The 13,574-nt window shown below is 41.4% G+C and overlaps 1 protein-coding gene across 3 annotated transcripts in view; it reads right to left on the bottom strand.

Moving 5' to 3' along the window:
- Positions 1-13,574, bottom strand: part of STK32B (serine/threonine kinase 32B) — a 431,273-nt gene that overhangs the window by 148,674 nt on the left and 269,025 nt on the right. For all 3 annotated transcript variants that reach the window (XM_030801295.1, XM_030801296.1, XM_030801297.1), the window contains exon 4: positions 7,026-7,199. In XM_030801295.1, the coding sequence (XP_030657155.1) occupies positions 7,026-7,199 (174 nt within the window). The remainder of the gene's footprint in view (positions 1-7,025; positions 7,200-13,574) is intronic.

Here is a 13,574-nt window from a genome sequence, read left to right as displayed (position 1 = left end):
GAGACTCAGTCATCCTTCCCATTTCCCCAGTTTCTCAATGGAGTATCATTGAGTTTTTGGTTAGATTTTCAGGGTTTAGGTGATAGAATTAGGTATTATATACATAGCTGACCCATTTAGTAAGCTGTACTCTACACAGATACTGTCCTGTGCAACATTTTCCTTATCTAAAATTAATAATGTTATTTTTTTTTTCCTGAACCTCTCATAACTCAACTTCAGATTCTTTACCAGCTAAATAAATCTCTCAAGGCCAGGTGCATCAGGAATTCTATCAGTTCACTTTTCCTGAAGAAGTCTCTCCCAGGGTCTCTGATCCACACTAATCAGAACTGGTCATGGTATACATGTGAGGCACAACTGACAGCCCATCAGCACCATCCTGGAGTTTTCCTATGCCTATCTGCTTAGCTGGAGTTCCAGCTTTCTGTATTCCATTTCTTTTTCCTCTTTGATTCATTCATTCATTTTGGAGTCCATCTCATTTTCCTAGTACTTGAGAAAAGGTATATGGGAGGACCACTTTTTGAGACCTGGGGAAAATGTATACCCTCACACATGGTTGAGTAGCATGTTTGCGCTGCCTTCTAGCATTTAAGAAATTCAAAACTGGCTGGGCGCTGTGGCTCACGTAATCCTAGCACTTTGAGAGGCCAAGGTGGGTGGACTGCTTGAGCTCAGGAGTATGAGACCACCCTGGGCAACGTGCTGAAACCCTGTTTTTACAAAAAAATAAAAAATTGGCCAGGGATGGTGGTGTGTGCTTGTGGTCCCAGCTACTTAGCAGGCTGAGGTGGGAGGATCACTTGAGCCCAGAAGGTTGAGGCTACGGTGAGCCATGATCGTACCAGTGCACTCTAGCCTGAATGACAGCAAAACTCTGTCTCAAGAAACAGAAAACAAAAACAAAAACAAAAGAAATTCAAAACTATTCTGATTCTTCAGCCTCTATGACCTGTGGCTCTTCTCTGGAAGCTTATCAGATCTGACATTTGTTTTGGTATGTGTCTGTGTCTAGCCATTACTCTGTGCCCTTGGTAGGCTCTCTCAATATGGAAAATCATGTATTTCAGGTCTAGGAGATTGTTCTTTCATTGTTTCATTGATGATTTCTTCCTCTATGTTTTCTCTTTATTGCTTCTTGTGTTGAAATCTGTAGATTCTTTAACTTTGTTTTCTCTCATATTTTCTTTTTGTCTTTTTACTCTACTTTATAGAAAAATATAAAGACTTTATCTTCTAGCATATATTTTGAGTTCTTTAAATTTCTGCTTTCACAATTTTGATTCATAAGAGCTCTGATGTTTGTTCCCTGAATTTAAAAAAATGCTATTTCTTGTTTCGCACATGCAAATTTTTCTTTTATCCTCTGAAAATACTGATCATAGTTATTTTGATGTTTCCAGAGTCGCTGTTTAGTCTAAGCTTTATTTTTTTTTTCCATTTTGTTGTTTGGATCTTGATGTTCAAGTTAGAAGATTTCCCTGGATGCCTGATAATCCTATGTTGTCATTAACTTAAGTGGAAGCTGATAATGAATGAATGGGGCTTGTTTACTATAACCTACACTCTAAGGTGTCCTGGAAAACCTTTGATGGCACAATCTCTTTCCTTCAGGCTCAGTCACATTCCCATTGAAATCACTTGAGTTCGCTGTGTAGAGGATGAAGGCATAAAGACACCATTCTTTGATCTCAGTTGTGTGTGTGTGGGGCGGGGTGGGGGGGCTCATTTCAGCATCTAGTACGTATATGTTCAGATAATCTTGCCATTTTTAGTACAGTACCCCAAGCCAGGCAGGCTTGATGTCCTTTAGCCCAGACACTCTACATTTTACCCTCATTAGCAGACTAACCTTTAGTCTTCCTTTTGGGTAAGGAAGGGGGCAACCACCCGGCTCTGGAGAGTTAAGAAAGAGGTCTGTGTTTCTCAATACTAAAGAAGTTTTCTTCTAGGGTTTTTATGGTTTTAGGTCTAACATGTAAGTCTTTAATACATCTTGAATTAATTTTTGTATAAGGTGTAAGGAAGGGATCCAGTTTCAGCTTTCTACATATGGCTAGCCAGTTTTCCCAGCACCATTTATTAAATAGGGAATCCTTTCCCCATTGCTTGTTTTTGTCAGGTTTGTCAAAGATCAGATAGTTGTAGATATGCAGCATTATTTCTGAGGGCTCTGTTCTGTTCCATTGATCTGTATCTCTGTTTTGGTACCAGTACCATGCTGTTTTGGTTACTGTAGCCTTGTAGTATAGTTTGAAGTCAGGTAGTGTGATGTCTCTAGCTTTGTTCTTTCGGTTTAGGATTGACTTGGCGATGCGGGCTCTTTTTTGGTTCCATATGAACTTTAAAGTAGTTTTTTCCACTTCTGTAAAGAAAGTCATTGGTAGCTTGATGGGGATGGCACTGAATCTATAAATTACCTTGGGCAGTATGGCCATTTTCACGATATTGATTCTTCCAACCCATGAGCATGAAATGTTCTTCCATTTGTTTGTATCCTCTTTTATTTCATTGAGCAGTGGTTTGTAGTTCTCCTTGAAGAGGTCCTTCACATCCCTTGTAAGTTGGATTCCTAGGTATTTTATTCTCTTTGAAGCAATTGTGAATGGGAGTTCACTCATGATTTGGCTCTCTGTTTGTCTGTTATTGGTGTATAAGAATGCTTGTGATCTTTGTACATTGATTTTGTATCCTGAGACTTTGCTGAAGTTGCTTATCAGCTTAAGGAGATTTGGGGCTGAGACAATGGGGTTTTCTAGATATACAATCATGTCATCTGCAAACAGGGACAATTTGACTTCCTCTTTTCCTAATTGAATACACTTCATTTCCTTCTCCTGCCTAATTGCCCTGGCCAGAACTTCCAACACTATGTTGAATAGGAGTGGTGAGAGAGGGCATCCCTGTCTTGTGCCAGTTTTCAAAGGGAATGCTTCCAGTTTTTGCCCATTCAGTATGATATTGGCTGTGGGTTTGTCATGGATAGCTCTTATTATTTTGAGATATGTTCCATGAATACCTAATTTCTTGAGAGTTTTTAGCATGAAGGGTTGTCGAATTTTGTCAAAGGCTTTTTCTGCATCTATTGAGATAATCATGTGGTTTTTGTCTTTGGTTCTGTTTATATGCTGCATTACATTTATTGATTTGTGAATGTTGAACCAGCCTTGCATCCCAGGGATGAAGCCCACTTGATCATGGTGGATGAGCTTTTTGATGTGCTGCTGGATTCGTTTTGCTGGTATTTTATTGAGGATTTTTGCATCAATGTTCATCAAGGATATTGGTCTAAAATTCTCTTTTTTTGTTGTGCCTCTGCCAGGCTTTGGTATCAGGATGATGCTGGCCTCATAAAATGAGTTAGGGAGGATTCCCTCTTTTTCTATTGATTGAAATAGTTTCAGAAGGAATGGTACCAGTTCCTCCTTGTACTTCTGGTAGAATTCCGCTGTGAATCCATCTGGTCCTGGACTCTTTTTGGTTGGTAAGCTATTGATTATTGCCACAATTTCAGAGCCTGTTATTGGTCTATTCAGAGATTCAACTTCTTCCTGGTTTAGTCTTGGGAGGGTGTATGTGTCGAGGAATTTATCCATTTCTTCTAGATTTTCTAGTTTATTTGCGTAGAAGTGTTTGTACTATTCTCTGATGGTAGTTTGTATTTCTGTGGGATCGGTGGTGATATCCCCTTTATCATTTTTTATTGCGTCTATTTGATTCTTCTCTCTTTTCTTCTTTATTAGTCTTGCTAGCGGTCCATCAATTTTGTTGATCTTTTCAAAAAACCAGCTCCTGGATTCATTGATTTTTTGAAGGGTTTTTTGTGTCTCTATTTCCTTCAGTTCTGCTCTGATTTTAGTCATTTCTTGCCTTCTGCTAGCTTTTGAATATGTTTGCTCTTGCTTTTCTAGTTCTTTTAATTGTGATGTTAGGGTGTCAATTTTGGATCTTTCCTGCTTTCTCCTGTGGGCATTTAGTGCTATAAATTTCCCTCTACACACTGCTTTGAATGTGTCCCAGAGATTCTGGTATGTTGTGTCTTTGTTTTCATTGGTTTCAAAGAACATCTTTATTTCTGCCTTCATTTCGTTATGTACCCAGTAGTCATTCAGGAGCAGGTTGTTCAGTTTCCATATAGTTGAGCAGTTTTGAGTGAGTTTCTTAATCCTGAGTTCTAGTTTGATTGCACTGTGGTCTGAGAGACAGTTTGTTATAATTTCTGTTCTTTTACATTTGCTGAGGAGAGCTTTACTTCCAACTATGTGGTCAATTTTGGAATAGGTGTGGTGTGGTGCTGAAAAAAATGTATATTCTGTTGATTTGGGGTGGAGAGTTCTGTAGATGTCTATTAGGTCTGCTTCGTGCAGAGCTGAGTTGAATTCCTGGGTATCCTTGTTAACTTTCTGTCTCGTTGATCTGTCTAATGTTGACAGTGGGGTGTTAAAGTCTCCCATTATTATTGTGTGGGAGTCTAAGTCTCTTTGTAGGTCACTCAGGACTTGCTTTATGAATCTGGGTGCTCCTGTATTGGGTGCATATATATTTAAGATAGTTAGCTCTTCTTGTTGAATTGATCCCTTTACCATTATGTAATGGCCTTCTTTGTCTCTTTTGATCTTTGTTGGTTTAAAGTCTGTTTTATCAGAGACTAGGATTACAGCCCCTGCCTTTTTTCGTTTTCCATTTGCTTGGTAGATCTTCCTCCATCCTTTTATTTTGAGCCTATGTGTGTCTCTGCACGTGAGATGGGTTTCCTGAATACAGCACACTGATGGGTCTTGACTCTTTATCCAATTTGCCAGTCTGTGTCTTTTAATTGGAGCATTTACCATTCAGGACATAGGCATGGGCAAGGACTTCATGTCTAAAACACCAAAATCAATGGCAACAAAAGCCAAAATTGACAAATGGGATTTAATTTAACTAAAGAGCTTCTACACAGCAAAAGAAACTACCATCAGGGTCAACAGGAAACCTACAAAATGGGAGAAAATTTTCGCAACCTACTCATCTGACAAAGAGCTAATATCCAGAATCTACAATGAACTCAAACAAATTTACAAGAAAAAAACAAACAACCCCATCAAAAAGCGGGCGAAGGACATGAACAGACACTTCTCAAAAGAAGACATTTATGCAGCTAAAAGACACATGAAAAAATGCTCATCATCACTGGCTATCAGAGAAATGCAAATTAAAACCACAATGAGATACCATCTCACACCAGTTAGAATGGTGATCATTAAAAAGTCAGGAAACAACAGGTGCTGGAGAGGATGTGGAGAAATAGGAACACTTTTACACTGTTGGTGGGACTGTAAACTAGTTCAACCATTGTAGAAGTCAGTGTGGCGATTCCTCAGGGATCTAGAACTAGAAATACCATTTGACCCAGCCATCCCATTACTGGGTATATACCCAAAGGACTATAAATCATGCTGCTATAAAGACACATGCACACGTATGTTTATTGTGGCACTATTCACAATAGCAAAGACTTGGAACCAACCCAAATGTCCAACAAGGATAGACTGGATTAAGAAAATGTGGCACATATACACCATGGAATACTATGCAGCCATAAAAAATGATGAGTTCATGTCCTTTGTAGGGACATGGATGAAACTGGAAATCATCAGTCTCAGTAAACTATCACAAGGACAAAAAACCAAACACTACATGTTCTCACTCATAGGTGGGAATTGAACAATGAGAACACATGGACACAGGAAGGAGAACATCACACTCCGGGGACTGTTGTCGGGTGGGGGGAGGGGGGAGGGACAGCATTAGGAGATATACCTAATGCTAAATGACGAGTTAATGTGTGCAGCACACCAACATGGCACATGGATACATATGTAACAAACCTGCACATTGTGCACATGTACCCTAAGACTTAAAGTACAATAATAAAAAAATAAAAAAAAATAAAAAAAAGAAGTTTTCAACAATTCACCTTATTATAGCCTCTTTTCACCAACTGCCCCCATCCCATAGATACCAGGTGCTGCCAATTCCTGAGCTTTTGGGGAATTCTTTAGCATCTATTAGTTCTCGACTCTCCCCAATAGCAACATTAAATTCAGTTTCTGGTATCCTAAGTCATCGATCACTCTACATCTTTCTTTCCAGCTTCCCCTACTGTTTTCACTGTAGCCCCGTTTCAGTGTTCCCTATCTTCATAACTTTATCACTTTTCAAATATTCCTTACTGTCATTTAATGGAGTTTAACAAGGGAAAGATTTAGACGTATATGCTTAATCTGTCATCTTTACCTGGAAGTTCAAGTCCTCATCTTTTCCAAATCTTCCAAAAGTAGTTAAGTTACAAGGAGATCAGCTAAGCACAGTGCAAGACCACGGGTAAACTAACTTGGAGCCCCTCACACCAGCTGCCTCTTCTGGGGTCAGTGAGAACAGTTATGAATGATACAATCACTTTCCAAAGCCTCTCATTGAGTTCCAGCTTCTGCAGGCAAAGTCACTTTGCTCACCTGTGTAGGACATGGCACTGCTGTGCATGGCAGGGAGAAGTAAGGTCCCTGAGGAGGCTACAGAAACTCAGAGCTTTTATGCAAGGCCCAGAGCCAGCACTGAGGCTTCCTAAGAGAAAGAAATCCTCCACGATGCATAGCACTGATTTCTAAGTACGGAAAAAAAGAGAGTAGAATCCCTTACACTCCCAGCTCACTAGTATAATAATGTTGCTGTAACTCTTCTGACTTGAGACAAGAGGGACAGAATGTTCCAGCTTCCCCAGGCATACTGGAGCACAGAAGATAAGGCCACCAGCCACGTCTCTAAGCAGTAGTGTATGGGTACAGGATGGGAGGTGTAGGTGCTGGTTGTGGAGAACATAAAAAAAAATAGGAAGAAAAGTGTTCTGCTTTTTTCCCCTCATGCACTACCACTTTTAAACCACGTCAAGGACAAAATTCTCTCCCCACTACTGCAGACTGCTCCTGACACCCTAGCCCATGGTCCCTCTGTCTCAGGCATCCCACCAGCAGCCCAGTTACCTGTGGATGATGTGGTACCTCTGAAGATACTCCAGGGCCAGTGCCAGCTCACAGATGTAGAGTTTCACAGTCCCCTCTGTGAAATGCACATTCTGCTGCAGATGGTAGCGCAGGTCGCCTCCCAGGAGCAGGTCCACCACCATGAACATGTCCTCCTCGTCCTGGAAGGAGTACCTAGGAGCACAGAAGGACAGAGAAGATTAGGGGTGGAGGCACCTTCAGCACCCTCAAGACCAATGCCCCCATTTTACAGAAGAGCAAACTGAGGCTCAGAGACAGTCACTGAGTTGCCTAAGTTGTGATGCTATGGGAGTGGAGGGGGAAGGGGCAAAGGCTTTCAATCCTCAGGCTGCCTCCACATTTGTTGGGGTTTCCTCATTTCTCACATAGTAAAGGCAAGCAGGAGTACCCAGCATTAGCTCCCAGGCTCTAGCAGACAGATGACAGTTTAACTACTACTGGACTCCAGCATGTTTCTTCATCTGTTTTTAGCAGGTGCTTTAATTAGATGGTGTCAGTGTTTGTAGGAGCTAGCCTCCAAAGACACACTCCCCTCCCAAACACTCACTCCATTCCCTGCATATGCACGCTGCTCTCCACATGGAGCTTGTTTCTGCAACTCTTGACTGCAGTGGTGTTATGGGATATCCAAGTCTAGGCCTTAAGGGAATGGGCAGTTTTTAATTTTTGCCTCTTGGAACCCAGCCAGATCCAAGCCACAGGGAGAGGCCAAGAGAAGGAAAACCAAAACCCCAGCTGAGGTCCCAGTGACAGCCAGCACCCCTGCCTGCCATGCAAGTGAGCTGCCTTGAGCATTTTGATATTCCACGGCAGCCCCAGATATCATATGGAGCAGAAAAACAGCCCAGCAGAGCCCAGTTACCCCACAGAACATGAGATGATTAAATGGTGGTGTTTTTACACCACTAAGTTTTAGGGTGGTATTTTGTTTGTTTTTGAAACAGTAGAAAATTGATACAGTACCGAATTCATTTAAAAAAATGCATTTGGGCTTTCTAAGGACTGAAGAGCCAACATATAGAATCTGAGACTGTTGTTAAACAATTGTAGTATAGCATCACATCACAAAATGTTGTCAAGTTCCTTGTAGATTCATGGGGTATAATAATGGAATCATGTAATATAATCGCAGAATTGCATAATGTAATCATGGAAGCTTAGACCTGTGTCTTAGATCCTCAGATATTAGACCGAATCAGCCAGGTCCTTCCCCTCACTTAACAGAACAGGAAACTGAGGCCCAGAGGGAAGAAGGGACTTGGTGAGTCAGTGTAAGTGTGAGGACACGAACCCAAATCCCCTGGCTCTCACTCGCTGCAGTGCCCTGATGACCATACACTGTTGGGATGTTGCTGTAATGCACCCACACTATGTTCCAGTATCCTGGGTGTGCAGCCCTGGGGAGAGGGCCTGGTGCATGATTTGGTCCCAGGACAGGCAACAGAACCACATGCTTACAGGACAGGGAATTCCAGGGTTGGAAGGACCTCAAATCCCCTCCAGCTCCCATTACAGAGACTCGGGTCCAGGAAAGAGGAGATGGCTGGACACAAGTCATATCCTCTTTGTGTATCTTACCCATTGTTTATAATTGTTCAGAATTAAGGCAAGGAAGGGGGGTGTTTATTGCGTCCCCAGATCATGAATTTACCAGAGGCTTATGGAACACCTACTGTCTGATAGGCATTGGGCTACGCGCTGGGGACACTGGGACAAAGAAACTGTCTTCGCCCTGGAGGCGTGCACAGTGCCCTGGGAGCGGCTGGGCTGACAGTCACTGACAATGCATGGGCTGGCATTCTAGGAGTCTTTCCAGGGTGCAAGCGAGTGTGGGAAAGGAGGAGGCCAGTGCTCCAGCAGGTGAAGGTGGGTGGGAGGAATTGGGAAAGTCTTTACCCACGAGGGGTTTACTGGGTCAGGAACGCACAGGCTGTGTGACCCAGCAGAGAAACAGCACGACCCATGGCGGGAGGCTGGATCATGGCCCAGTACCCAAAACCTGCACAAACAGTGGAGGGCCACCTTTGGGAGTCACCATGGTGACATGGATGGGCAGCAGTGGAGTAAGATACAGTCCCTGCTCCTCATGGAATTAGAGACTGGAACAAACCTCACGGGATGGAATGAAGTGTCCCCTATCACAGACTCACAGGAAGTGCTGCTAGGGTGGAGGGCACAGGGCTGAAGCTGCCGTCTTTCTCTCAGGCTGTTCTGTGCTGAGAGGCCCTTCTGCCTTTCTAGGCAGAGGCACCCGGAGTACCCAGGGGCAGCCCAAAGCCTCATTGCTGCCCAGACGTTCCCAATATTCCTGGTCACAGTGTCAAGGCACTATTTCTAGAAGTTTCAGTGAGAATATTTTTGTTTGCCCAGAAAGCTTTTATTATTGTTGATATTATTAATTATTATTCTCACTCTCACTCTGGGCCTCCCAAAGTGCTGGGATTATATGTATGAGCCACGCGCCCGGCCACCAGCTGGACTTTAGATCTGTTTCAGGGCCAGTATAACCTCATTCACGCTCCTGCTCGTCAACAAAGAGAGGAGCACGTGACAGCCTCGCTGGGAAGCACACGACCACCTTGTTTTACTGCACTTCACTTTCTTACAAATTGAAGGTTTGTGGCAACCCTGCCTCCAGTAAGTCTATCAGTGTCAATTTTCCAATAGCACGTGCTCAATTTGTATCTCTGTGTCACATTTTGGTAATTCTTGCAATATTTCAAACATTATTATATCTGCTATAGTGATCTCTGGTAAATGGTCTTTGATGTTACTATACAATTGTTTTGAAGATCCGCAAGTGGCATCCATATAGCACCCAAAGCTTCATGGATAAAGGTTGGATGTGTTCTCATGCTCCACTGACCAGTAGTTTCCCATCTCTTACTTTCTCCTTGGGCCTTTCTATTCCCTGAGGCATAATAATATTGAAATTAGGCCAGTTAATAACTCTACAAAGGCCTCTAAGTGTTCAAGTGAATGGAAGAATCACACATCTCTCACTTTACATCAAATACTAGAAATGATTAAGCTAATGAGAAAGATATGCCAAATGCCAAGACAAGCTGAAAGCTAGACTCTTACACCATAAAGTTAGCCAAGTTATAAATGCACAGGAAATAAAAATTGCTACTCCAATGTATGCATGTAAGACATGAAAGCCAAACAGCCTTATTGCTGATATGGAGGAAATTTTAGTGGTCTAGATAGAAGATCATATCAGCTACAACATTCCCTTAAGCCAAATCCTAATCCACAGCAAGGCCTTAACTCTCTTCAGTTCTATGCAGGCTGAGAGAGGTGAGGGAGTTGCAGAAAAAGAGCTGGAAGCTAGCAAAGGTTGGTTCATGAGGTTTAAGAAAAGAAGCCAACTCCAGAACATAAAAGCACAAGGTGAAGCAGCAAGTGTTAATGGAGAAGCTGCAGCAAGTTGCCCAGAAGATGTAGCTCAGATCATTGGTGAAGGTGAATACACCAAACAGGAGATTTTCAAAGTAGAAAAAATAGCAAATAGCTTTATACTGGAAGTAGATGTCATTTAGGACTTTCATAGCTGGAGAGGAGAAGTCAATGCCTGGCTTCAAAGGTTCAAAGGACAGGCTCTCTTGTTAGGGAGGCTCTCGTTTTAGCAGCTGGTCACTTTAAGTTGAAGTCAATGCTCACTTACCATTTTGAAAATACCAGGGCCCTTAAGAATTATGCTAAATGTATTCTGCCTGTGCTCTATAAGTGGAATAAAAAAACCCTAGATGACAGCACACCAGTTTATAGCAAAATTTACCAAATATTTTAAGCCCAATGTTAAGACCTACTTCTCAAAAAATATTCATTTCAAAATATTACCACTCTTAGTCACCCAAGAGCTCAGATGGAGATGTACAAGATTAATGTTGTTTTCATGATAAAACAACAACCATCCTGCAGCTAATGGATGAAGGAGTAATGTTTATCTTTGAGGCTTATTATTTAAGAAATACATTTTGTAAGACGATAACTGCCATAGATAGTGATTCCTTTGATGGATTCAGGCAAAGTAAATTGAAAATCTTCTGGAAAGGATTCGCCATTCTAGATGTCATTAAGAACATTCATGATTCATGAGAAAAGGTCAAAGTACTAACATTAACAGGAGTTTGGAAGAAGTGGATTCTAATCCACACGGATGACTATGAGGGGTTCAAGACTTCAGTGGAGGAAGGAACTGCAGATGTGGTAAAAGTAGCAAAAGAACTAGAATCAGAAGTGGAACCTGAAAATGTGACTGAATTGCTGCCATCTCATGATAAAACGTTAAGAGATGAGGAGTTGAGTTGTTTCTCCTAAGGATAAGGAAGAAACGAGTTTCTTGAGATGGAATCTGCTCCTGATGAAGGTGCTGTACACATTGTTAAAATGACACAAGAGGTTTAGAATATCACATAAGCTTAGTTGATAAAGCGGCTGTAGGATTTGAGAGGACTGACTGTACTTTTGAAAGAAGTTCTACTGTGGGCAAAATGTTATCAAACAGCGCCACTTGCTATAGAGAAATCTTTCATGAAGTGAAGAGTCCATCATCGTGGACAGCTTCATTGTTTTCTTATTTTAAGAAATTTTCACAGTGACCCCAATCTTCAGCAACTACCACCCTGATCGGTAAGCAGCCGTCAACATTGAGGAAAGACCCTCCACCTGCAAAAAGACTGTGATTTGTTGAAAGAAGGCTCAGATAAGTGTTTGTAGCTATCAAGTATTTTAGATGAAAGTATTACACTTTTTAGACATAATGCTGTTGCACACTGAATAGAGTGCAGTGTAGTATAAACATAATTTTAAAGGCACTAGAAAACAAAAAAATGTCAATAAGACCTGTCTGGGGAGAGAACCTGCAGAGAGGGAAGCAGGGCTGGGAGCTAAATGCAGAAAGAGGCACTGTTGGAGGTACGGGCTCCCACCTAGTCAGAAGAAAGATCTATCCCTGAACTTCATATTTACAAGGGCAATGACTGTTTTTTTTTTTTTAAATTAAGCTACTTTACTTTGAATTTCTGTGACTTGGAACTGAGTTACAACTTTTCACGTATTTGCTACCGGATATAAGAATACAGATGCTCCAAAAGAAACCACAGGAATCAAATATAATATGCCTCCTACAGATGCACAATTTGTATTCTAATAGTTGATGGACTATTGAAACATTACATTAATAACCAGTGAGTTCTGTACTCTCAACTCACAGCTAAACTGTCAAAGGGCATCTCATTCAGTATGCCATCAGAACTCTTTGGAGGAGCAACATGAATTTTCAGAGGGAAACTTGCATACTGGAATGAATTCTAAAGAGGAAAATCAAAATGCTAGGAGAACAGTAATTTAAGCAATAATTCAGGTTGTGGCTTTTTCTTGCTGCAGATCCACATTCTTCTCCAGGCCACAGACCCTACATTCCCAGGGAAACTCAATATTATTACTGGAGAACACAGAATGACCTTTCATTTATCTCTGTAGTATTGCACTATTCCACAGCTTTGTGACATTGTCCCTTTTGCTTCTTCTTGTATTAGAATTATAATTATATTCTCATAATAGTGCTGAACATTGTCATGGAAATGATGGAGATCACAAATAAGAAAGCTAAGCTCTATCACAGTAACTCTGACCCATGGAAAAATCTGGAAAATTAGGCTCTCCTTGCAAGAGCAAAGAAAATTGTGTGCTGTGAAGGCATAAATCCTGGCCTGGCTATTGCAATAGAACTGCATAAAGAATGCAATTTTCCATGTTTTATTTTTTTAAAAAATTATTAATTTCCTACTTTGTTCCAGAAAGGATTCAGGTGACTTGTGAAATGTATATAACATAATAGAATTAAAAATAAGGAAGACAAAGATCAAGTCACAGAATAAAAAAGGAATCCAAGAAAATAGAATCAGGAAAAAATACCCCAATTTATGCCTCAAGATCCTGTATGCTTCCCAGAAGTGGGTCATCAATGTGTCTCAAATCTCCCCAGCACACAGAGCAAAATGAGAAACATGATCAGCTACGTGATTCAGAGCTGATGTGGAAAAAAAAAACAATTGTTTAGGAAAAGCAAGATTTTTGTCCTGGTACTGAAATCAGTGGGAAATTTCTTCCACTGGATTCTTATGAAGATGGTGTTCTGTAATGTGGTGAACCACGAGTCCACATAAAATAACTCTAAACACAGTAATAAGTGGAACAGGAATTTTTTTGCATGATGTACTTCAAGGTAGGCTGAAGGCATTAAAAATCCAATTTCATAGAAGCAATACTACATGGGGCAAAGCAATGAGGCCATGCGTCATGCTCACGGATGAACTTTCTTCATACCAGGATAAATTTAGAGCAGAGCACGAGGTGAATGTTCTTCAGGGACTACCTCACAAAGACGGGCTCACACACACAGCAGCAAGTACTCAGTAGGCTTCTCCCATGCATTGGCCCTTGCAAGAAGCCAAGGATTTAGTGGGAGAAGTAAGCACATGAGTGCTCACCTGGGCTTAAGATTTCATAAGGGAGCCCGGA

Source organism: Nomascus leucogenys, chromosome 20, assembly GCF_006542625.1.
Source record: "Nomascus leucogenys isolate Asia chromosome 20, Asia_NLE_v1, whole genome shotgun sequence".
Classification (NCBI taxonomy): domain Eukaryota; kingdom Metazoa; phylum Chordata; class Mammalia; order Primates; family Hylobatidae; genus Nomascus; species Nomascus leucogenys.
Note: the sequence above shows the minus strand (reverse complement) of the source record. Positions and strands in the feature narration are given on the sequence as shown.